Here is a 27,435-nt window from a genome sequence, read left to right on the forward strand (position 1 = left end):
GTTTTGTACTTTTTTTTATAATATTGGCCTACAATCCGATCTGAATCTTGATTGCCTCACAAAGAGGTGTACTGAACAGACGTTTTTTCGTCAATAAATGAAAGTATAAAGTAATAAGCTCATTATATTATGTCCATGCTCTGGGTCTAAACAGACCCATAATTCGACACCTCCTACGTAAAAGGTTGGAACTGCGTTTTTGACTATTTTGACTTGATTGCCTTTTATTAAATAATTTAAAAGACAATACAACAATGATAATAAAAAAACCAGAATTCAATCAATAAAAATATCAATTTACTAACAATTACGATTCCAGTATTAATAATTACAAGATAAAAAGAGATTTTTATATACCACGTTTTAAAATTTTCTGTTGAATCATACAAACTTGACAATTCTATGTATTGATAATTTATGACAAGTAAGGCAATTGTCAACAAATCATTTTTTTGTTATTTTGCAACAAACAAACAAATATAGAATACTGAAATGTCATTTTGATTTCCATAGTAATGCTCGTATATATTAATAATTTAGTTGCTAGGACCATCCCCTTAGCAACCAATAATGGTGGATTGGATTACGGATTTCTTCCGAAATAACCTTTCATACAAAATAGAATTAACTGAAAATGAATTCAATTCTACTTAAAAATGGCTAAAAGTATTAAAATAATGCATTGACATCGTGTTCTGATATATTCTAAAAGTTTCAAATGTATAGCTAATCGGGAAGTTAGTTAAAAATCGATTGCAAGATTTGTACTGGATAAACAACTACCGGACAAACAAGAATACGAGCTAAGAAAAACGTGGTAAAAATGAACATTGTGGTGTCCCGTGGGGGTAGGCAGATTGAGCGTTGCTTGGGGGCGGCACTTACTAGAAGGGCGGCAAATGAGGAGTTTTTACAGAGCGTCCCACCTACCGCTCCTGGTATACGAATTAAGTCTGTATCGAAGCGTCGCGCCGTTATATCGATTATCGATTTAATAATGCCTACAAGTTAAAGTTAAAAATAGCATTACAAAAGTTTTGTGAAGAAGAAAATTGACAAGATACCTCAAGATAGAGCAAATTAATTTATCGCAAAAATGACACATAAGAACTGTTTTACCAACATCAAAAAATTCCCGCTTTTGGAGAAAAAATATTTGTAAATTTAATTTTGTATATTTTAGTGGAATATATTATTTTGTTAATACATTGGACGCCAAAGACGCGCCCAGAGTGTAACGATTAGGTGACCATTCGATATATTTATCATGCTATTTAAATGTGGTAATTAAAAGTTATTATCTAGTCAGCAGTCAATGTGTAATAATGTATCCAATCAACACATTTTTTAGATATTGGAGTCATGAAAGGAAGATAAAAAATTAAACAAAATGGGGGTATTAAAATTGTATTATTAAAAAGTACCATTTTGCAGTTCCGACCTTATAGGTACTTAGGAGGTGTCGAATTGTAAGCGGACATATTTTCCACAGGACAAGATTTCAGAATATGTTTATGATTAAATATGAATTCTGTTCTATATTTTCACCCCAAACTATATTCAGATTAAGTTTGCATTCGAAACACGAAACTTTAGTAAAAATAAAGGTTCAAACACTTCGATAATAGCACAGTATGGTATGGAGATCTGCATCCTGAGAATAATGCGTAAAAAACTAAATAAAAAGTATGCAATGTCTTAGAGTTTGCTACGTTAAGAGCGTACTTCGGTGAAACGGCAAATAATTTTCAACAGTAAGTGCGACGAAATTTCTCACTAGTCGCCAATCGGAGACCGACAGTCGATGTGTCTGCACGTCGATTTGTTTTGTCATGGCGTCGGATGAAAATATTCTTAAATCGTGTAAAGATGACTAAAAAACTTTACGTATGTACTTACTTAAAAAAGAAAACATGTCAATGAATATACTATTATTATTAGTAATATAACAATAAACATAACATTAAATGGACGCATGTCGGATATTTATGACAAATTATATTTCGTTCGTCACGCGTCATTTGCACAATCCGCGCATCGCCTAGCCACGATCTTTTTAGACCATGCCTCAGTTGAAGTAGCCTTAAAGGAATTGAGCAGGACACAAAGCTGAAAGTTCAGGCAATTGCGTAAGCCACATAGTTTGAAAAAAACAAATCGCTGGATAAATATTGTCGCCCGCCCGCAAGCTAGAGCTACATGCCGCTGGATCGATGAAATAGTTCTTATATAGCAGTACGAGTAGGTATGTGACATTGCAACATCGCAGCACCCAGCATGATCCAGAGAAATAGAATCAGTTTATATAAGATTTTATCGAGTTTGATGTTAACAATACAAGAAAACAGGCTGAAGAAGGTGTCTAAAAACGTAATAAAACTTACATAGACTTTCTAATAATTTAATAAACTATTTCTTTTATTCAATGAATACGACACAATATTTATAAAGATTAATATAGTAAAGCCGATAGCCAAAATTATAACGCAGTTTGATAAGCATTTCATGTAACAACTACCAGTTTAAATCGTTGTAATTTAGTAAGATGCCCGTAGCTTAATTGGAAAAGTATACTGGCGCGAATCCGGCAGATACAGATTCAAGTACCGTCGGGTGTCGTATTTTTTCCTACAAAATGATTTTTTCTGGTGTGTATATGCATGGGATGTTTTCATATTATGTAATCTGTTCAATATTAGAATATTACATTATCAAATCTTGTGTCTTATTCGTTGAATAAAAGAAATAGTTTATTTAATATTCATGGCTATACATGCTATAGTAATCATTGGCAATTATATTAGGTGGGAAGGGGTTGAAAAAGAACTTTGCAATGTGAGAGAGGGATTGGTGATAATTTATACAAGATTAAATTGAGTAAATAGGGTGGGAATTTTCATTGGAAAATGGTGGGAAGTTGGGAGCAATAAGGATTTTATATGTAGTTAATTAATGGTAATCTTAGATTCTCAAATCTTGTGTAGGTATATTCATTATTGAATGTAAAATAGTTGAATTACAATAGAAGAGGTTTTACCCAACTCTACAACTGCCACACCATTGTCTATTCTCATGTTTGAGGCATAGACAGTGGTGAAGCGGAAACACCAATCTGACAGTTATCTAGAAACCTCGTTCCTGTGTAGAGGTTATAAGGACGCTCCAGTCCTTTCGCTGAATTATCAAGTCAAAAGATTCATGTAAACATTAGCGATATGATGTAATATAACACCATGTTATTTGCCATGTAATAACAAAACAAGTTATTGTGTGCCATAATATAAACGATATAAAATGCCAACGAGTGTGTATTATTCAACTCTGTCCCGAACACAATATGTCACACATACTAGCAACCTATCTGATATGAAACTAATAACGGGTTTAGTTGGAACAAAGTAACATGACAACGAACATCCCGTATACAATCTATAAGTATTATGAATGTTTATAAATGGAATATGACTTATAGGTCAGCTAAGCCATCCCTCATGGTGCTGAAGCGACAGAGCAAAAGTCGTAATTACCAGAGTCAGCTGAAATGCGGTGATGCATATGACTACCACTCCAGCCACGAATTGCGAAGTCACCCCGTAGGCGAAGATATTTTCTTGCTCGACGATGAATCTGAAAGAATTCAAATCTGTATTAATATTTTCAGCCATTATACATTCATTTTTTCTCTGCGTTTTTTCTGAAAGAAAATATTAATGATTTATCATGTGGAAATGGCGAGGGGAAGGAAACAAAAACAGATACGAAATAACGAAAGTCTTTTTTTATGTACTTAACTGTAAAAATACTGAATAAAAATAAAATTCTCATCATTCTGCAATTTTTATTATGGGATGTTTTATTAATTTTTTTTCGGCACCAATATTTGGCATTCAAAATCAGTTCAATAGATTTATTAAAAATGTTTTCATATTTCATTTCATTTCGTTATGATTAATATGGAATTTAACATAATATAAATTCATTTACTTATCTCCTCCAAATAATCAAAATTTTAGACTAAGGTGGGTTAGTCAGTGGCAGTAGCGAAGGGTGGAGGTAGGCTGTTAAGATCCGGCATAAATAGTGCACATTAAACTGTGTCAGTTATACGTATTTGTTTTCATTGAATCAATATTACAATTTACAGATGAAGTTGGTTAGTTTTTAAAAATCAATTAAACTCTGCGTAAACCAAGCCATAATAGATAATAGTTAAAAATACTCGTCTTATCTATAAAATATCTAAAATTGTTCGTGTCATTTCATGAACGTCTTAAATTTGTAATTTATAAAGTTCACTACATGTAAAAAAGAAATGAATTTGATTGTCAATATTTATTTTATTTTTCATATTGTTCTGCAAAAAAATAAGATTATCATCGGCTTTGAAGTTAAAAAACTGTTTATTATCTATCGACCATACTCATTGTTTATGGTATATTAGCGACTTTGCTAGCTAAACTTAAACTATTATTGGAAACTAGGCGTGTTTCCTCTTTCGACTCTTTGATCTTTCACAACTATAATTTATGACCGCAACTATTATGCTGTGGTGCTCCACGTGAACCATAAAATATTGTAAAGTGCTAATTTTAATATTACCTACCTATAATATATTGTATTATTATAAATCACCGAAGTCTTTAACGGTTATAGTGTGAATAATAATTGTACTTGGATGAAAATGGTTTCACAGGTATACTCAATTCGCATTTATTCACGAGACATATTTTTCCCATTCTTTATTATTTCTTCAATGCTTAATTGGTTTATAAATTTCGTGATATATCTATTGTGTAGTTTTTGATGATGTTATCAAAACTGTGTGGAATTTTATAAACAAATATATTTTTAATACAGTAAGTAAAATAAAGTAAAATTAACCAAAAACAATTTCTAATTTTGTGTACGGCCACCTTGCAAAATAATTTCCGAAGATTTTTCCTATTAATTATCTTTTTACAACGTTTTTATTAGCTCGTATTCTTATTTGTCCGGTGGTTGTATGTCCGGTACAAATCTTGCAATCGGTTTTTAACTAACTTCCCGACTAGCTAGACATTTGAAACTTTTATAATATATCAAAACACGATGCCAATGCATTCTTTTAATACTTTTAGCCATCTTTAAGTAGAATTGAATTCATTTTCAGTTAATTCTGTTTTGTATGAAAAGTTATTTCGGAAGAAATCCGTAATCCAATCCACTATTATCGGTTGCTAAGTGGGTGGTCCTAGCAACTAAATTATTAATATATACGTGCGTTACTATGGAAATCAAAATGACATTTCAGTATTCTATATCTGTTTGTTTGTTTGTTTGTTTGTTTTTTTATTTACTTCATATCAAGTACAAGCTTGAGCATATTGAGCATAATAATTCAACAGAAAATTTAAAAACGTTGCATATAAAATGTTCTTTTTATCTTGTAATTATTATTAGTGCACTTCAATAATGGTTTTCATTTACTGGCCATCAGTTCAATTCAATATACAATATCTGGTAATGACGTTGTTATTATTATCAGTGGGTCTATTTTATACCTATCGACCGCTAAAGTGATAAAGTGATAAATATTATCAAACTTAGGGTAGGTTTGTATCAAAATATTTGCACTTATTGTAACAATTACACGAAGTTGGTTTTTATTGTTGCAATAAGTGCTATATTTTAACAGCACCTATCTTACTACGAGGGTGGGTCAATAATTCTTTAGAAAAAAGCATTAAAACAGTTTTCATTTTTGTATTTTTTTTTATTTCTCAACATAATCTCCTTGGAGCTCAATACACTTGGTTAGACGTTTCTCAATTTTTTTTAAACCGTCAAAAAAATAAGTTTTCGGAAGGTCCTCAAAATAAGCATTTGTCCGATCGATGACTTCTTCATTTGAAAAAAAACGTTGTCCACTTAGCCATTTTTTTAAGTTTGGGAAAAGGAAAAAGTCACTGGGGGCTAAATCTGGCGAATACGGTGGGTGGTCGACCAATTCGAACTTCAATTCTTCAATTTTAGCCATTGATCGTAAACATGTGTGAACACGGGCATTGTCCTGATGAAAGAGGATTTTTTTCCTATTTAAATGAGGCCGTTTTTCTTCAATTTTCTTTTTTAGCTGGTCCAATAAAGATGCATAATAATCCCCTGTTATTGTTTTTCCTTTTTCCAAATAGTCAACGAAAATAATTTCACGTGCATCCCAAAATACAGTAGCCATAACCTTACCAGCTGATTTTACGGTTTTCGCCTTCTTTGGACATGGTTTGCCTTCGCAATCCACTGCTTTGACTGTTCTTTCGTCTCGGGAGTATAGTGGTGTATCCATGTTTCATCTACAGTCACAAAGCGACGAAAAAATTCATCCGGATTGCGTTGCATGAGCGACAACAGGGCTTTAGAGGCCACCACCCTATTGCGTTTATTGTCGACTGTGAGCAAACGCGGCACCCATCTTGCAGAAACTTTTTTCATGCCCAATTTGTCATGTAAAATAGAAATGATGCTACCTTTTGAAATCCCTGTAACCTCAATTATCTCACTCAACTTTAATCTTCGGTCACTTAACACCATATCGTGGATTTTATTGATCATTTCTGGTGTAGTCACCTCTACAGGACGTCCTGAGCGTGGTTCATCCTTTGTTGATGTACGACCACGTTTAAATTCATTTAACCAGTTATAAATAGTTGCAAGTGAAGGAACAGATATGCCGTGAACTAAATCCAACTCATTTTTTATTTCCTTTGCTGTTAACCCTTTTATATTAAAATGTTTAATAACAGCTCTAAACTCAATTTTCTCCATTTTCCACAAGCAATTTTTTTTTTAAATGTACGAGAAACACACAACAACCCGACCAATCTGATTGAAACTTCGCAGCATACTGAATCGGTAGTGCCGCTGCATGAAAACAAACCGCTTACAGTACTAGTCGCGCCACCTGTCGGCTTTTCTAAGGACTTATTGACCCACCCTCGTACTATTAAAATAAAGCACTTATTGCAACAATAAAAACCAACTTCGTGTAATTGTTACAATAAGTGCTAATATTTTGATACAAACCTACCCTAAGTTTGATACTATTTATCACTTTAGCGTTAGATAAGTATGGAATAGACCCACTGATAGATATATAGGTACGACTTGATACTTACGAGTACCTAACAGAATTTTATATAAGCATAATATACGATAAATGATTGTATTTCTTATTCACTTATCTAACTACATATTATTTACTTCTATCTTTCCCTTGTATTCCAGTGGTTTTTAGTACAAATTTTAAAGTGTTTCATTTAGACATGGATTTGATTTGAATACTATTATATGGCTATATATTTCCTATACAACAGCGATGAACGATAATACTGTCAACTGTATATTATATACAAATTTCTAGACACGAGGTATTAATAGTCTAAAATTATATAATTGATTGTTTCCATATACCTATTAAATATACCTAATAACATTATAGGTAATTACATACTGCAATTTATTTAAGGTACAGCTTAGTATTAAAAAAAATGTGTGTACTTACTGTATAATCGCTTGGTGGTGCTGTATACACTTGATTAATTCTTTTGTCATCGTTAATTCTTTTGTTATCGTTAATTCATTTAGGGTTTCGTCCTTTTTACGGGTATCGGTGTCCTTAAGGGCCGTTGAGATAGAGCCTGAAAAAAATATTTATATTTTTATATTTTGCGTGTAAAAATGAATGAACATATTATTTAAGGATAAAAAATATGAAGTAAGACATAATATAATGTTTTGTAAGTGAGAATTGTGAATGAATACTTATTTATTTATTGAATAAACGACAGCAGCGATAATACGGGATACACTGATAGTATCCCCTATTATCGCTGTAATAATATTATCCGGTGGCTCGACTCTACAGAACCTTGAATCTTCACAGTGATCGAGTGGATCTGTTTTGTTCTCTTGCCTTTTTAAAATTAAGTTGCTCCAAAATCCACGACTAATAGTATTTGGACGACTGCATATTTTTATTGTTTTTTTTTAAAATTGTATTTTGTTTTCTTATATTGCCTGTCTTGTCTATGTAATATACGTTTTTTCTGTTTTTTTCTTTACCGATTCTCAATAACTCTCCAGTTATATTCATTACAGCTGTACATAATATTTGATCTAATTTTATTTGATTTTTTATGCTTTTTGTGTCCGCCTGTTATTGAGACCATTACATATTATTTTTTTTCTATATTATATTTATCCTCTGTGATTGATGCAGTTGGTTGACTTAAATAAATAAATATATATATGAATAAATAGAGTTATAGGTTATATATACATTAAAATCTCAACAAGTGGACACGTTATCAGAATAAATAATAACCACCAATTTGAAATAACAACCCTTATTGAATTGTATGTAATATTCATTATACAACTACCTACATTAAATATGCTTGGATTTTGTAGAAAGTCTTGAGTAATTCATGATGATGTGATATCGATAAAATGGATAACGAGTTCCGAAAAGAAAGGTGTAAAAAACCACGTTCTAACAGAAATAATATGTCTTACAAGTATTATCGCTGGATATCTTTGGTAATATATTAGCCAAGTCGTAATTCAAAACGTCCAATTGGCCGCAGGTCAAAGCCATCATCCCCGAGGCTATGGTGTCCATGCACACGTTGTTGATGGCGTCCATGAGAACGCTACCGATTTGGTAGACGTAAGTCAACTGAAATCTAAAAGTTCCAGAACATTAGGGTTATTTATCATTTAATATACATAATTTGAAAACATCTCATGCACACTAGAAAAAATCATTTTGTAGAAAAAATACAACACCCGACGGGACTTGATCCTGTATCTGCTAGATTCGCGCCAGTATGCTTTTCTAAATAAGCTACAGGCATCTTATTGAATTACAACGATTTTAACTAGTGGTATGAAATGATTTTCGAATTGCGTTATAATGTTGGCTATCGGCTTTAGTATATTAAATTAAGGTAGGTATAAATTAATTCCTTAATTACTAATTAACGTCGCGGATTACTCCATTATTTAGTTTTTATAACGTACTTAGACTTGCTAATAGTTTAATTAACTATTTATTTTATTCAACGAATAAGACACAAGATTTGATAATGTAACATTCTATATACTGAATATACATAGTTTGAAAACATGTATTCATATACACACTAGAAAAAATCATTTTGGATAAGCACACTGGCGTGAATCCAGCAGATACAGGTTCAAGTCCCGTCGGGTGTTGTATTTTTTTCTACAAAGTGATTTTTTCTATTGTGCGCCAATCTGCTTTATTTAATTAAGATACGAGCATCCTATTTAATTACGTTAATTTTAACTCGTAGTTATTACATGAAATGCTTATCTACTTCCGTTATAATAATGTAATGACCTTTTCTGGTAGGATTTTTTAAGCTATGTTTGTTCATAACAATGCATATTACATTCTCAAATCTTGTGAATTATTCGTTGAATGAAAGATATAGTTTAAAAGCATATAGATGTGCAAGATATAATAATTATAGAAGAAGAGACAATCTTTGAATGTATTATTTAGTCATCTACTAGATGGAAGAGGTGGAAAGAAGACCAAGAAGCCGATGAATTGACAAAATATTAATAATCATGACAAGGCAACGCATAAGACCGAGATCAATGCAATTACTTTCCAGAAATCTAGACCCACAAGCGAAATTAATATACGGCTGGTAATAATGAAATATACTTTTCATTAATAATATAAGACAGGTGTTGCCTTTATAACGTAGTTAGTTTCACATGCTGTGGTTTATTCAATCATATAGGCTTCCATCGCCGTAGCGCTACGCTATTCTCGTAGAGCCAAACCGTAGCAAGGTAAAGTTTTCTTGTCTACGAGCTGGCGTAAACTTTGTATGTAATGCGTTCCACTATTATTTATGTCAGAAACAAATCTCAAACAATCAATCTGAGCTAAAAAACACGTCGGTTACTTGTACAAGGTTTAAACGCCAACTGAAATCAATCAACCCGAATAGCGTTTTTTATTCTCTTTATTGGGTTAATTTGAAACCCTTATATTATAATACTAGCAAGTAGTATTAATTTTCATGTCTACGCCGATGCTCCACAGTAGAACAGATGATTTTTAGTATTTGACGTAGTATATTAACACAATTGTGGTTCATATAGCGAAATAAATAATTGCGTATGGATAATATAAATCTAAACTGAGCACCTACTAAACTAAAAGTACGTATAAACTATTTTTTTTATTCAACGAATAATTCACAAGATTTAAGAATGTAATATTCAAAGTAATGAACATACATAATTTTGAAAACACTTCTGAAAAAATGTATTATTACCAATAGAAAAAATCTTTTTGAAAAATGTAAGATGGGCGCAATACCTGGAGAGATGCAGGTTCAATACTTTTTTCAAAAATTACATTTTTTCAGAAGTGTTTTCAAAATTATGTATGTTCAATACTTAGAATATTACATTCTTAAATCTTGTGAATTATTCGTAGAATAAAAAAAATAGTTTATTTAATTATTAGCAAGTTCAAGTAAGTTACAACACAAAAATATCTTGGAGTAATCCGTGACGTCAGCTAGTAATTACGTAATACCTACTTTTATTTAAAAGAAAAAAGTCGATTGCCAATCGTAGCTCAATTTGGGAAGCGCTTTAGAGAGTATTATAAGAGCCAATAGCTAAAATTTGTCGTAATTAGAATGGCAGCTTTAGCATAGTGGTCTATGCGCGGCGGGCGCGATACCTGGAGAGATAAAGGTTCGATTCCTGCGGGTTGTCTTACTTTTTTCAAAAAGATTTTTTCTATTGGTTATAAATGTTATAATACATTTTTTTAGAAGTGTTTTCAAAATTATGTATGTTCAAAAGTACGTATCTTGAAAATAAAATAAATTAATATGCTACCTACGGCAAGTCATTTTGGGAATTGTGACAATACCGAAGCTTATTTAAAAATAAATAAGAAGGCTTTTATTTATAGAAGGAATACAGTTTATTTTTTTAGAAAAAAATATGTTTAAAAAAATACATTACAAATTACTTTCCTTGAACATAAAAAAACCATGAATAACTTAATTTTGTACTTAGCAAATTTTACATTAGTTTATTACTACATATTAATTTACCTTAATTGTTTTACGTCCGTTTTAGGTAAAACGCTTTTGAATGATTTTTTTGTAAATTATATTTAATTGCATACACTCACTCAGTCCTACATTATATTATCAATGATTGAACGGAAAAGTTTACTTCAAAGTGTTGACTACTCAAATATTTTTCACAAACATTATCGTCAAGATAAAATGGCCCTTTTTTATCAAAAGTGTTTTTTTTACCTTAGCAAATGCGAATAAAAGTAATTTTGAAAATAAATAAATTTGTACTTTATTTATCGCGTGAGATAAAAACCTTACAGTACCCGAATATCTCGATTATAATCTTTATTTTGAGTTACTAGGGTCGCAAAAGTGAATTTATTTGTTTGAAAAGGCTACTTCGTAACATTATTTCAAACACAACATATATTATTCAGTTACATAAATTTTAGTATTATTTCTTATATATTATACAGTAAATGAAAATAATTTGAAATTTATGGTGGCACTTTGGCATAATACCCAATACTAACTTTTACTCAGTTTATATGATAACATAATATTATTAAAAAGAATCTCTCGGGCATTAAAATATACACCCAAATATTTAAATTCTGGTGATACATTATATCGGGCCTGGGCAAACTACGACCCGCAGGTCGCATGCGGCCCGCACAATATTTCTTTTTTATACGTTTGAACGCTTTTTTAAAATAAAATTTGAAACTATACACGAATGAGAAGAAATCTGCAAGTTTTACAACACTCTTAATTCGGATAAATTCGAATAACTTAAAAATTCGGAATATAAAATATTTTCACTAAATCTAAGATTAAGTAAATGACAGTTTGAATATTAATATATAATATTTTTAAAAAATCGATTTCAATTTAATTACTTACAATTATTTATTTAGTCTTTATTCCAAAATATCTTTCATTTTATCACATTTAAATATTTTACAAGGCTGTTTTAAGGCTATACTTCAGTTGAGGCATGGTCTAAAAAGATCGTGACTAGGCGATGCGCGGATTGTGCAAATGACGCGAGCCGTAGGAAATATAATTTGTCATAAAAATTCAACACGCGTCAATTTAATGTTATGTTATTGTTGTATTAGTAATAATAATAGTATATTCATTGACATATTTTCTTTTTCAAGTAAATGGGTAACGTTTTTTAGTCATCTTTACACGATTTAAGAATATATTCCTCCGACGCCATCACAAAACAAATTGTCGTGCTTACACCTCGACTGTCGATCTCCGATTGGCGACGAGTGAAAAATTTCGTCCCACCTACTGTTGAAGCGTGCCGTTTCACTTATGTATGCTCTTAAAGATTCTGTTCGAAAAATGTTAGTTATTTTTAGATCAACCTACATATTATGTGAACAAACATTTTCAATTATGAACATCAATAAAAACTCTTTACGAAACATTTACAAGCAAGAATCTCAATTATAAAATTAAAACCTGAAATTAAAAAAATGTTGAACAATATAAACAGTTTTATTCTTTTATTCTTCTCATTAAACCATTAAATTGTTGGCAGTAATTAGAGAATCATTAATTTTTTTATGTTGAAATTTCTTTGTCGTCATAATAAATAATGTACATATGTCTAAAATAGTATTATATTTGCGGCCCGCTGTTTATTTTATATTCCTAATGTAGCCCTTCATCCAAAAAGTTTTCCCAGGCCTGCATTATAATATGTTGATCCAAGTAGAGGGAGGGGGGAGGTATGGATTGTTTTGATGGTTTTGTCAGCTGGGAAAGTGATGGGCACTGTTTTTTTGGGATTTACAAGGAATCATTATGATTGATTACTTGGAAAAATGCAAGACAATGACAGTGGTGTGTTATGCGGCTTGTTGAATTGTTTTAAAAACGGGTTGAATGAAAAATTACCAAGAAACGGGATAAAAAGTTTTCTTTCGTCAGGACAACGTGACGTCCTATAAATCGACCGTTGTAATGGGGAAAAAATTGCTTTAATAAAATTGTAATTCGAAATGCCGTAGTATATTTTAAAAATTAAAGTTATATAAAATATTATGTATTATTATTAATTTGTCAGTTAATCCAAAAGGAGACTGTTATCACGTAATGACATTGTGAGCTCGCATCACGAGCAAAAAGTATGCAATATCGTCTTACTTGTATTTTAGTATACCAGAACCCATGTCCCAAAATCACGAAATGCAGTTCGCCGTATCACACTTCACCGTGAAATGTTGTATCGGAAATATATGGCCGTATATTAAACACCGTCCAACCTCTTTGGGTCGTATTGTACTGTCATAAAATTTATGTCTAAATAAAACACGGTTCTTGTCAGTTTACACTTTACAGGAAGCCAGCAGCAAACAAATTTTGAAAATAGCTTATATACTGGATTATTTGTTAGGTTAGGTAAGATTTTCATGCTTTAATTCATGAATGTATAGTATATGCCGTATACTATATGGTCATATCTTTCAGATAAGAATCTGTGCGACGGTGAAATGTTTTACGTACAATTAACATGTAACCACCAGAACCACAATGAACCACTCACGTAGGTAAGAACTTTTTTTTTGTAATTGTACACATTTTTGATACTCGTGATATCACGTATATTTGGTTTAAATGGTTATCTGTTAGTTTATGGTGGGGTGGTTTGGTGCTGTTTATATTTGAAAAAAAAGAACAATATTTTAATTTTGAAAAAGTCAGCGAACATCAAATAATATAGAAAGCGTACATCCGGTAGTTGATCGACTCCGTCCGATGATGTTAATATTTTTTTGTGACTTACGTAATTTAAAATCACCTATTTTTTAATATAACGTTTTGAATGGCATTAACCATTTTCTGGGGTCTGCTAGTGTTTTCCATATTGTAATATTTTATTTATATTACATGTCGCTACGCCAGCATGTCAATCATTTTGGTATATTTATTATTTTATTGTTTATAATCCGAGCTAAATTCGTCTAAGAAGCTGTAAATGTATTATTGTAAACAAGACTAGGACCGTGTCATGTTCTAATAATGCACGGTTTCCAATTTATTGGTCTCGTAGAATTATTTTTGGTTGATCTCAAAGGAAATACGTAAATTTCTAATAATTGATTCATTTTTTTTTGAAAAATACCCTACCACATTGATTTACGAATTGCTTTTAATTTTATTTATAATTTTAAAGTTTTTTTGCATTTTATATTTACTAACGTTATACATATTAACTTGACGTATATACTATATACAAATTTATCGGATTCAGTTAAGTTAATATACTATAATTATATTATGGCAAATACAGAACGCAAACTGTTGCAATTTCTTCAATATTACGAGTCGATTCCAAACTCTGATAGAAAGTTTACTAAATATAATATTATTAAAATTATAGGTAAAAATGCACGTATTGAAATAACGCCTACGATGGGCGAGCGGCTTACACGTTGGTTTGTAATACCGTGGGTCCCATGACGTACGAATCCAGCGTCTGGAAAATACAATACATAGCCCGCTGTCGACTTTTTTACCGTTAGAGATAATTTGTGATGTGTGTTTATCTCACTTATAAGGTAGGCGCGCCCCGTCACCCCCCACGCCTCACCCCCAGAGCCCGGCCCCCTAGACTAGAGCCCTGTCAGTCCCCTCCTTGTGGGGGCCATGATGGCCTAGTTGAGCAAGTGGCTAACATCCATTTCTAGTAAAAATAAAAATCTGTTAATACATACCTCTACTCTGTGGTGGCCCACACGATCTTCTTAGGATCGGGCATGGTAAAAAAAAACAATAATTTTAAAATGCCCTATTACCACGGACATTTGATGTACAAAAAAATGGCTTTCTTCCCCAAATTAAAACGATGAAAATTTCAAGTATTAATATGTGTTACACGAAGATGAATTGTCGATTTATGGGATGTAAAACTATAAGATATGATAGTGACATAGTATACGTATATTTAAGCTTCCAAAGATAGGTACCCCAAATTCATTTTTTTACTTTTACCGAAAATTAAATTTAAAAATTGCTTTATAATATGTTATCATATTAAGCTGACCTTGATGAAGTTAGTAAAAAAATACTGTGTTTTTATCCTATCCAGAGAGGGTTCTACATATATGCTCTAATTCGTATATTTATGGATTATTTAGAAGTATGAAATCCTATCATTGACATGAATATACAGAAACTGATGTAATTAACTCCTGCCCCGAGCGATAAAACAGTAACAATCTGGCGGCATTTAATGTACGAATATTATGTAAGCAGTAATGTTACTACTAGGGGTTGCAATCCCGGACAGAATAGGGCGGCTCTCGTGGTGCAGTTGGTAAGGCGCTCGCCTTCCACCCGAGAGTTCCTGGGTTCGATTCCCAGTCATGACAAAAACATTTATGTGTTTTTCTCAAAGCCTGGGTGTTTGTGATTGTTCAAAATTACTAACAACGACCTTGTACGAAAAAGCAAGGACATGGTTATTAATAATTCTAAAAAAAAAAAAAAAATCCCGGACAGAATCTCCGGGATTTTGGGATTAGTATTTCCAATTCCGATCTTGCAATTAGTTAAAAAATGAAATGTAGCAAATATGAACAGGTTGTAATTACTTTTTGCTAATGAATAAAACACATAAAAATATTTTGTGCTGTGTAAAATGATTTTATTTTGATTTAAAAGATTACAAATTTTAGTTAAAAGGTTATATATTATGTACTCGTATTTTTTCGACGAAACAAATAATATAATACAATAAGATTTATTGTTCACATATTTTTAACGCTGAATACAAATAATCAATACACATATACAACACAACATAAAGATAAATATTTATTTTGATTTATCTATCTGTTTGTAACGCATAAGGTGTCTCTCTCTTTCTTTCTTCCTTTCTTTTTGACGCACATATGTGTCTTTGTTGCACGATCGCATAAATAGAACACCCACGACTTAATCGCTCAGTCACGTACACGCATTAGGCTCACACGCATTGGTACTTAAATCGACGCGTTCTTTAGCTATGAATATTATGACTATTATATTTCGTTGCTTATGATGATATTAATAAGAATGTTGACAGGTGGCACTTGACACCCGATAAATTTAAGCTTGTCATAATAGAGATAGAGAAAAACTAAAGTAGGTAAACGGTTATTTTTTCCTATTATAAAATTGGAACATTTTTAGTCTATTTGAGGTAAATTTGTAGTATAAATTACTATTAAAGATTTTACGGGATATAATGATAGGTATTATAATTATAGTACGGTTGGTAACATAAAGTGAGTGATGTTGAGCAATTCAATGATATGACGGAAGAAAATGTAGGTAAAAACTTTGCTGGATGAATGTATATAACAATGACTGCCATATACATGAGTACTAAACTGGAAAGTGGTCACTATGGATGGGGATAGTTAAAGAGAGTTGTAGAGGGAGCCAAGACCCATATGCTGACGATGACAAGACGGATATTGCATAAACATTAAACAACGAGATCCTCTCACTAGTAATTCATTCATTATGAACATCATTACTTATTTTGAATTGAGAAAATGAATGGTTGATGTTTTTTTGTTTTTATCGGCGGTCATCGTCTACAGTGCTCTATAAACCTTAAGCAACATACACAATCAATCAAACATAGAAAGATTATGAATGAGGAAGAAGCATCAGCTAAGCGTCATCGCTTGACAAATGACCGAGTTCAGTGATGGCAAAATAATTGAGTCTGAAACACCAAACAGGGATAAGACGTTTGCGAATATTGACAGGTGGTTCTGCCACCTTGTATTATTATAATATTTACCTAAAGGAATGGAGCATGATTAAGTTGGTAAACTGAACAAATATTATATTGACGTCATTAAGTTAACATTCCTGATTTCCTAATGCAAGCAATGGTTGTCATTTTTTGATAATATATACAGCATCTGTAAATCTCCATAAACCATCGCGCAGATTTCCTATCAGCAAATGAGTCCGACAAGGTGATACAATCTCACCTAAACTATTTACAGCTACCCTTGAAGACTTATTCAGGCAACTTGACTGGAATGACAAAGGGATCCCCATAAATGGAGAATACCTGAGTCATCTGCGCTTTGCCGATGACATAGTAATTTTCTCGCAAGACTCAGAAGACCTCCAAAGCAGAATGCAGGAACTCGCTGAAGTAAGCAACAAAGTAGGTTTGAAAATAAATGTAACAAAGACGAAAGTCATGTTCAACTGCTTTGCAGGCCAAAAAGAGATCCTCATCAATGGCACTCAGCTCGAACAGGTGAAAAGCTACATCTATCTGGGACAACAAGTATCTATAGATGGATGTATATTTGATGAAATTGTTCGCAGAGTAAAGCTAGGCTGGAGTGCTTTTGGCCGCCTGAATAATGTCTTCAAAAGTGACCTTCCACTGTGCCTAAAGCGCAAAGTGTTCAACCAGTGTGTGCTTCCCGTGATGACATATGCGTGTGAAACATGGACCCTAAGTAAAAGAGAGATCCAGAAACTTAGAGTAGCACAACGTGGTATGGAGAGGTGCATGCTGGGCATAACGCGAAAGGACAAAAAGAGGAATGAGTGGATAAGGAAGCAGACAAGGGTTTGCGATGTAATAGAGTTTATTAAAAGCCTTAAATGGAGATGGGCTGGACACATAGCTCGAAGAAGAGACAATCGTTGGACAAATCTAGTCATCCAGTGGTATCCAAGAAGTACAAAACGTCCACAAGGTAGACCTAGAGGCCGCTGGATCGATGAAATGATAAAGTTCTGCGGAAGTACGTGGCAACGCAATGCACAGGACCGAGAGAAGTGGAAGCAACTTGAAGAGGCCTTCATCCAGCAGTGGATAGATTCAGGCTGATGATGATGATGATGATGATGATAATATTATGTCTTGTTTTATAAACAATTTATAGGATTTTTCTACTAAATAATAATGTTATTGTTGTTTTATTGACTGTTAATCTATTTATACAGCATGAAAATAGGCAAATAATTTTTATAAAAGTGTGAAATGAAGTCCTTTTCAAATGAATTTGTAATGCGAAGTCACCGGTAGCTAACCTAATCAGTAGACCAGCTTATTAATTATATACACAATGCGGCTATAGGCGACTATCGAGGGTAGTTTATTATATTTATGTATCGAGGTATTATAATGGTTACAATAAGTTAGGCGTATAAACTCTCAAAACTGTCTATCTCGCTCTAAAAGTTAACATTGCCAAGAGACGTGCTGTTAAAACACAGCACTTTTTGACAGTTGAGACGGTTAACTCATTATAACAATTAACCGCCTCAATACACAAATATGATAAACTACTATCGATAGCCGCATATTTATAGCCGCCTTGTGTATAGTATATATATTATGCGCAAATGTATTTTTTGCTACATTTTCATTTCTTTCTTCTATACGGTTTTCTTCAACATTTTTGATAAATATAATATAAAATTAATTTTGCTCATCCCTATTGTAGATAAGTTTACATGGTAGAATAACAAATGTGAAGAATAGCAGCTGTATATTGTTTAGTTTCATTATGAGACTTTTGAAACCACTGATTAATGGTGGGAAACATGTAAGGATGTTATTATACCTCCTGTGTAACGTGCTAAGCGCCTTGAGTCGTTGCACTGTATTATATACATCGTATGTGTATGTCTTATATAATACATTAAAAGGTATTTTATGATATACGTCATATACGAGTATATATGATAGCAATATGTATTAAAATAACTAGAGATAATAATTTATAACCACACTATTCAGTATAATCGGATAGCTTCATAGACACACCCAACAGTTGCCATTCTATTAATTTGTCATTCTCAGGAGCACAAACAAAAAAATGGTATGGGGGGGATACATTTCTAAATAATATACATCTAATTATTTATTATTGATTTTTAAGGTAGGAGGAGGGGGCGGAGTTCAAAAAATCCATTGAAATCAGTATTTATCCCGACTATTAGGTACTTATAGCTTTTCATCGCATACCCCGTAGTTTTTTGGGTTCATTCCCCATACTCAGACACTTTAAACTAATGTGTATAGCGATGGATTCACTGCTTGCAGTTAATTACGGTTACTCGTCTAAGAGTTATGGCGACATGTCGTATCTACAAGAGGTTATCAAATACGAGTGACTTTACGGTCATTAGGATCATTAGTGTCCGTTTATGTCATCAGCATTGTAATATTATAATGAATTAAACAAATCTTTTTATAACTACATAAATTCGCAAAAATACCATTGAATGGAAGTGGTTTCATATATCTACTTATAGACATGCCGCGTCAGAATATTAGAGAAAATATTGGCTGCACCAGATTGTTGCACCAATTTACGGGTGCTACGTGCCTTCCACTGACACAGGCCTTACGTGTCGTAGAATTCCGAGAGGATTGTAGACTGTGGCCAACCCGTTGAGGAATAATGTTCATATATCAAATGAAAGATCGCAAACACTTTTATATTATTTTCATTTCGTCACCTCAATACTACAACTTGATAATTTAATTTTCACTGTTTTTGAGATAACTATTGAATAATATGATTCTTTATTTCCTTCTCTACAAAAAATGATAAAACTAGGTAAGTCAGAAGTTAATGGGAACTATAATGTTTTAGGCTTTCACGGTTGTTTTTTATAGTAGTATATTCTTGGGTTTTCGCCGTGTGTCCTTCTTCCTTCTTTACTCGACGTTTCGGGCTCGTTGCAGAGGCCGTTATCAAGAGATGATATGTTTTATGATGGATTGAAATTGAAATCCATAGAAACCCTGAAAATATTAATATGGATTTTGGATTACGGTTAAAAACGTCATGGCTTCCGACACTATCAGCAAAATCTAATATTCGAGCCGGTATCCCTGGTCGTAACGATTGACAGATTACTCTGAGCAACGTTTGCTCTTAGATAATCGGATTCCTTTTGACATTCTTAGAGCAACGTTTACATTCTCATACCTTAATGGGAACTGTATTAATTATTAGATAACTTAAAATTTAAAACCATAAATGCATTAAAAAAATAAAATATTTACAATACTTTTTCATACAATTGAACATTATTCAATTGTTCACAATTAGACAAGTTCAATTTTATTTTTAATACTAATTATAGCCTAGATTTATGTTAATCAAGTAAAGTTTAAATTTTTTTCCCCAACAATGACCAAATCAGAATTATTTAGTTGTAGTATTGAGGTGATGATTTATACTTTTCTCTAAGATATATATATTATAATATTTATGTGCCTATTTGATATCCACAGGTTAAATATATTAACCCCATAAAATATTCCACTATGGCGAGAGTAATCGTTAGAAACAGCTTATGGATGCTTTGCCGATGGATATTATATAGATAAGTATTGGATATCGATCCGTTTATGATTTTCTCTTAGGAATTGAAGAGTCTTGACCTCTTTACGATTAAAATAAATAAGATACCTGGTGATATAAATAAGCACGGTGGAAAATAAAAAAAAGCATCATTAAATTTGATTATGTTGCCGTTATTTTATTATTTATATTGAGTCAGAACATCCCTGATAAGTTTTCTGGCGCGAATCCAGTGGATACGGGTTGAACTCCCGTAGAGGAGCGTAGTATTTTTTTTTAAAGATTTAAAAAAATAGATACTTACTATCTATTTTATACAGTGGCGAAGAGTGGAGGTAGGCTGTTAAGATCACACATAAATAGTGTATGTTAATCATCGTCAGTCAAACGTGTTTGTTTTCATTGAACTAAAACTACAATGTGTAGATAATGTTTGTTAGTTTTTAAAATTCAATTAAAACCTGCCGAATCCAAACTATAGTAGATAATAGTAGTATAAAATATCTAAAACTATAATATTAAACCATACATAATTTTAGATATTTTATAGATAGAAGAATATTTTTTATAGATTATGGTTTGGTTAGGTAGGGCTTAATGAATTTAAAAAAAAAGGTAACCAACACCATCTGTAAAATTGTAGTTTTATTTCAATGAAAACAAGACTGACAAATTTTAGTGTGCACTATTTATGTCGGATCTTAACAGCCTACCTCCACCCTTTGCCACTGTGTGATACATTGTTTTTATCGGTATTACTTAAGGTAAAAGCAAAAAAAAACTAATTACGCAACACAAATCGGCAACGCAAGACCAAGTTCGAGTTTCAAAGTTTAGTTTTGCGGCAAAAGCTCTACAGCAGAACTGTCGACGGCAAAAAGCTAGTTCGCCGCAAGCTCGACTGCTCGCTTCTAGGATGTGTAAAACCGAACGCAGGGAACAGTTAAATGGAAAATATTACATTTCACTGTGACATTGTGTTATTGTTCCAGACAGACGCGTATTAACTAATAGCCCGTGTAACGAGGCTTAATATTCTGCGCTTCCTTCATACCTACGCGTATTGTGTAACAGTGATCTTACAACATGTTATTATATCTCCTTGTATGTTATGATTAATAATCTCATCATATTATATGACGTGGAGCTATATACAAAGCATATTATTATTATAACACATATTGTAAAATTTTCAATGTATCCATCTTTAATATGGTGAAATTTATAATTCATTTAATCATTCTTGATAATAATATCATGTAATAAATATACAGTGAAACCTTGATTCTGCGGTTTTGAAGGGACCTTGAAAAAAACAATAAATGCGGGAAACTCGTTTTTCTCCTGGATTTTTTTTGATGTCTTGAATTATTTTCAGTTTCTCAGCTAGTTCAAGTTTTCTTTATGGGGGGCATTTTAGTTGCGACTTATAAAAGTTCGTCATACGAGATGCGAGGCAAGCCTGAGCGCCGACCGACCTGTGCAAACAAAGCGACGCGACTGAAAGGTCTGTACTATGCATGTATCATAAAAAAATCTACGAAAGCGAAATGAAAAAATATTCAACAAAAACGTCAATCGGCATAATATTTGTGGCGGGACCATAATATTTAGACGATAGATCGAGGAAAACGATAAATCGGGGGACGGTTAATGCGGGATTATTTAACATTGTTCTTATGGGGTTTGGCGGGACTTTCAAAAATGAACGATCCATGCGGGAAAACGATTTATGCGAGATGGGTATATAGAGGTTCCACTGTACATACAACACCAATGATATTTAATTACTACAGTGGAGTTAAACAGAAAGGTTAAATGTAATTTGTACGAAAAACATTTCACCGTGGCACAGTTTGCAGTGAGCTTTCTTGAAGAGATGACTGTATACTATACGGTCTCCAATTTTATTACATTCAATATGAATATTAATTCAATTTTAATAGGTGATTTTGGCAAAATTCATGAATTCAAGAATGATAACATAACCTAACCTAACAAATAATCCAGTATATCGGCTATTTTCAAAATGTGTTTGCTGCTGGCTTCCTGTAAAGTGTATACCAACAAGAACCGTGTTTTATTTAGACATGAATTTTATGTCAGTACTATACGACCCAAAGAGGTTGGATGGTCTTTAATATACGGCCATATATTTCTGATACAAAATTTCACGGTGAAGTGTGATACGGCGAACTGCATACGTATAAGTTTTCGGACACGAAAAATAAAGTAATTCAAACAAACTATTTATGTAACGAGATTTGATAGTGATTCCATAAGGTTTTTGGTACGGTTCAATTGCTATTAATTTAATGAAGTTTTGTCATGTTGTCATGATGTTTGTTTTCAAATTTGTTGTTCATTTTTTTACTAAGATTATACTTTGTTTTGTATTTTAATTGTACTTAACTTGGTTTACATGCTCCTCTTTAACATAAATGTCATGTTATGAATGCCTTAACTTTTTTCATTCATACGTTTTTCATTGAATAAATAAGCGGTTTCACATGAAGGGAATTTACGATTCGTCATAAATAGAGTGTAAAAAAAACAGCGAAAGAATAAAAATCTGACAACTAACTGTTGCTGTATTTTTAACACTCAATAGTGGTCACGCAAGGGACTCTTCACATCTGTAAAGCGCTTTAAAAAGGCTACCAAATCTGTCAGCGATAATATTCGTATCTGAGATTCAGTGCATCATATGTAAAAAAAAACGCAATTTAGATTTTTCAGCCGCTTGATGTCTATGGATTTTCGGCTTTTTGATTTTGGATTTTCAGGTTTCTCTTATGAATAAATTCTTTTTCTTCTTCGATGGCACTACAGCTCAAGTCGAGCCCTGGCCTCCTCCACCGTCGTCATCCAGCCGGAACGGTCCTCCGTTCGTCTTTTCCAGTTCATGATTTTTAGCAGCTGGTTGGCATCTTTTGTAATGTTGTCACCCCATCATGTGCGTGGCTTTCCCACTGGCCTTTTCCCCTCTGGGTTTCCTTCGAGGATCTTCTTCGGTATCCGTGACTCAGGCATGCGCTGGACATGGTCTACCCAGTTTAGCCTCTGGAGTTTTATGAAGGTGGAGAGTTTTGAATTTTGGTATAAGCGGTATAGTTTGGTATAGTTCCGTGTTGTACCTAATTCTCCACTCCCCACCATCATTCATGGGTCCGTATATCCGCCTCAGGATCTTTCTCTCAAAGCAGTCCACCATTTCAGCTGCTTTCATATTTAGTGTCCATGACTCGCACCCGTATGCAACGACTGTGCGTATGATGGTTTTATAGAGCTGGGTCTTAGTTTTTCTGTGGACATTTCTGGATTTGAATATGGGCAGCAATGAGAAGTATGATTTATTTTCAGCGGTTATTCGGGCTTTTATTTCTTCCAGTTCCTCGTTCTCTTTTGTAATATTGGAACCCAGGTATGTTTATATTTTGAATATGAATATATTCTATTATCTTATGAATATATATATTATGAATATATTAGAGTTTCCAAACTGGTTTAAAACGAAACCGGTTAACCGGGTAACCGCGCATTTTTTTAAATAACCGAAAACCAGGTGTTTTTACTAGGCTAACCTGCAAAAAATTTAGTAGATACTTGAAGTTAGTAGGTAGTTTATTTACTTTACGTTGTAAATAATACCTTATGTGCTTATATTATTAAGAAAAACAATACTCTAGGACAGTTGTCTTGCATCCGGTATTTGCAGAGTGATGCACATGCTGATCATGATGTACAGATATGTATTACACGTTATTCTACCTATTTATAATTTAAATGATACTTTTATAATACACGTCCCTACGTGTCGTTGGAGACTGCAATTGTATCGAAAACCTTCGAAAGAAGATGGTACCAAAAAAAGATGTATAAGATAATTAAACTATCAAATAAAAACTACCATTAAATACGCCAACATAGTCACATACTCAAATTTAACGATCTTTTTTTATTAGCTAATTGGGAAATATGAGTTCCAGTTTCAGTGCTATTCAGTTTGGATTTTCATTCCAACATTATACCTAAATAACGCCACCGTTTATTAGTATATTTTGTTACATTTTCCGAGTTACAACGAGTACAATCTAGGTATAAGGTTATAGTGAAGGTGAAAAGAAGGTACATTATGAGTTGTTAAACAAGATTCTAAAAAGGGTAATCTTCTTTATGGGGTCATTGTTCAGATGTTTACCGCGAGTTTTTTCAGGCTTATGTGGTGATTCACGAAGAAATATTTTATTATCGAAAATGGCCATTCTTATTTTATAACAAAGGATACATTAGCCGTTATCATTTGTGTATATATTTTAAACTATGCAATAAACTTCTGCTCTTCTCCGAGACACATTTCATAAAGTTTTGACAGTTGCGGTCAGTGACGTCTCTGGATTATATGTCAACCTTAAGGGGGACATGCTCAGCGTAGGTCAAAATGGAGGTTTTATTCTATTTTCAAAGCATGATCCTGGACATTACTTAAATGTTGTAGATAATGTATTTATGTAATTTTGAAGCCTTATTATCCTTTATATTTATTTTAAACATTTGATGACTGCACAAAGTATTTTTATTGCATAAAATAGTATTCTTTTAAACCTCTCGCTCTAATGTTTTAGAATATAGTCATATTTCAGTACATAAATGTGCAGTGGTGTTAAGATTTTTTATATTTATGAATTTTTAAGCGCATTTATAAAACCATCAGTATAATTTATGTCAACATTATTATAGTGAAATATTTACGATAAAAATTATATTGATAATCTCCGTGATCCCAAATTTGACAAGAATTAGGCATTTTATAATTCAAAAAATGGGCAAGATTAACACATTTGAAGATAATTCTAAAGATACTAATTGTAAGCTATGTTTTTGACCATTCAAGTGTGATAAACATTCTATGAATAATGATTGCTTTATAATAATTATTGACCTAAGAATAAGGTAGTGTTTTTTTGAAATACGCCATATCTTTTGGCATTCCCCAGTGGTTAAGCTACAACATACGGCCGTAGCCATAAATTGACAAACTAAAACTATTTTTGAACTCTGGTCTGTAATAACCCCAGACGATGAATATACCATATGTTAAAAACACCCTCTTTTATGGAGATCGAGCATATATTTATGAAAGTGAAACTCAAAAAAGGATGGAGTAATTTTAATATAAACTCTGTCGCCCTTACAAACAAAAATCATACATGGTCTAATAATTAGTTTGGGCTCACATGAATCATAGCTGAAAACTGCACTATACTAATCAGCCGACATCCCATTAGCTCCATACCGCAGAATACCAATAAACCATATAATAAACATACGTGATCACCTTACAAACTATCACAAGTTTGCTAAAAGCCTATCCTATATTATGGTAAATCAATGGTCAGAAAGGTAGGTAATCAAAATCTATAGTTATTTAAATTCTAATGGATTCAAGCCTTGTACTATTCCATTTAAGTCGTTTTTTTTGCGTCCCGGGTTTCGCCTTTTAGAATAGAGCTTGAATCCATTAGAATTTAAATTCAAATTCCATTCAACTTACCTTCAGTCGATAGTATTAATACTATAGTTATTTGTAGAATTTTAAGAATATTGTTGTAAAATGAAAATCTACTAAGTCAATGGTATCTCAACTGATACCTAGTAAAAACTTGCCTGCTTAAAAATTGACAAATTGGTTACAAACACTTTGTAAATTATGTAAGTATATTGTTTTTAGGCTCTCACCGTGTTGGATGTAGGTAATTAGTTTTTATCCTTATTCCCTCAATATTAATTCAAATATGGTAAAAGTGAAAAATGTAATGATTTCATGTTAATATACAGAATAAATATAATGATATTAACCTGAAGCAATTCAGTATATTCTCATAAAATCTGAGTGTTCCCTGGAATCTTTGTTTTGTATCACTGCCCTAAGTGGACAAAACCACTCTGTATTATGGCTTTGGATCATTATTAAATTATGTGGATTAAGTGCTTTATGTTTTGTTTATTTCATTTAATATTACATAATGCACACTTACATGGTAGGCCTCATCTCGTCGAAGGGGTACCACGCTTTTAGGGGGAGGCGCCACTCAGCGGAAGTGTTATCCAGCATGGGGAAAACTGCCCACAGCATGACGGTTGAAATTGCCAGGAACAAGAATATAAAAGTGTCGCGTTTCACGATGTTGGTTGAGTTTTTGATGAATGGTACATGCTCTGGATCTCCTTGGTTGAAAATAGGATCTGAAAAGAAATTTCATTTGGTTTATTTTGAATAAGTAACCAATAATATATTATGTGTATAATATTATATATTCGACCCAGCGTCCAAATATTTTAAAATAAAGAAACTGGCTTCATACGGAATTGTAAAAAAAATAGATCAAATTTCAATTTAAATTGAATCCAGTAGGTACCCAGTTGATTGCAATTAATATTACTTTGTTAATGAAACTTTTGACGGCCAATCTTAACAATATTTTAGAGGTGTCAATCTGATGGTTTCGAAATAAAATTATTTTTTATATTTATACTAATACTATCGACCGAAGGTACCTACTTGATTGAATTTGAATTTAAATTCTAATGGATTTAAGTTTTGTACTATTCCATTTGAGTACAGTACAGTAGAGTATAGTATTCAAATGGGTTGACGCGCGTGTTTGAACATGTACCTAACCAAAAAAAAATCTTTTTTTTTAAACGGTACATGTTCAAACACGCGCGTTATCATGATATTACTCCCTACTTCAGTTTTAGTTTGTCAATTTATGACTACGGCCGTATGTTGTAGCTTAACCACTGGGGAATGCCAAAAGAAATGGCGTATTTCAAAAAAACACTACCCTATTCTTAGGTCAATGATTATTATAAAGCAATCATTATTCGTAGGATGTTTTTCACATTTGAATGGTCAAAGACATAGCTTATAATGAGTATCT

General features: G+C 32.5%; 2 protein-coding genes across 7 annotated transcripts in view; one reads left to right on the forward strand and one right to left on the reverse strand.

Annotated features, from left to right (window-relative positions):
- dlg1 (MAGUK family member discs large 1) overlaps positions 1-27,435 on the forward strand; it is a 219,045-nt gene that overhangs the window by 94,966 nt on the left and 96,644 nt on the right. The gene's annotated exons all lie outside the window — the stretch shown is intronic.
- The window catches only part of LOC147078321 (4-vinylanisole receptor-like), a 106,639-nt gene that overhangs the window by 22,586 nt on the left and 56,618 nt on the right, over positions 1-27,435 (reverse strand). Inside the window, exons 3-6 of the mRNA XM_085960436.1 lie at positions 26,530-26,737; positions 8,551-8,720; positions 7,538-7,673; positions 3,528-3,627 (exon numbers count right to left, since the gene is read on the reverse strand). Of these exons, the coding sequence (XP_085816562.1) occupies positions 3,528-3,627; positions 7,538-7,673; positions 8,551-8,720; positions 26,530-26,627 (504 nt within the window). The 5' untranslated portion in view covers positions 26,628-26,737. The remainder of the gene's footprint in view (positions 1-3,527; positions 3,628-7,537; positions 7,674-8,550; positions 8,721-26,529; positions 26,738-27,435) is intronic.

The sequence above is a fragment of the Rhyacophila brunnea genome, unplaced genomic scaffold (assembly GCF_057557595.1).
Source record: "Rhyacophila brunnea isolate RB1 unplaced genomic scaffold, BYU_Rbru_1.0 scaffold_11, whole genome shotgun sequence".
NCBI lineage: Eukaryota > Metazoa > Arthropoda > Insecta > Trichoptera > Rhyacophilidae > Rhyacophila > Rhyacophila brunnea.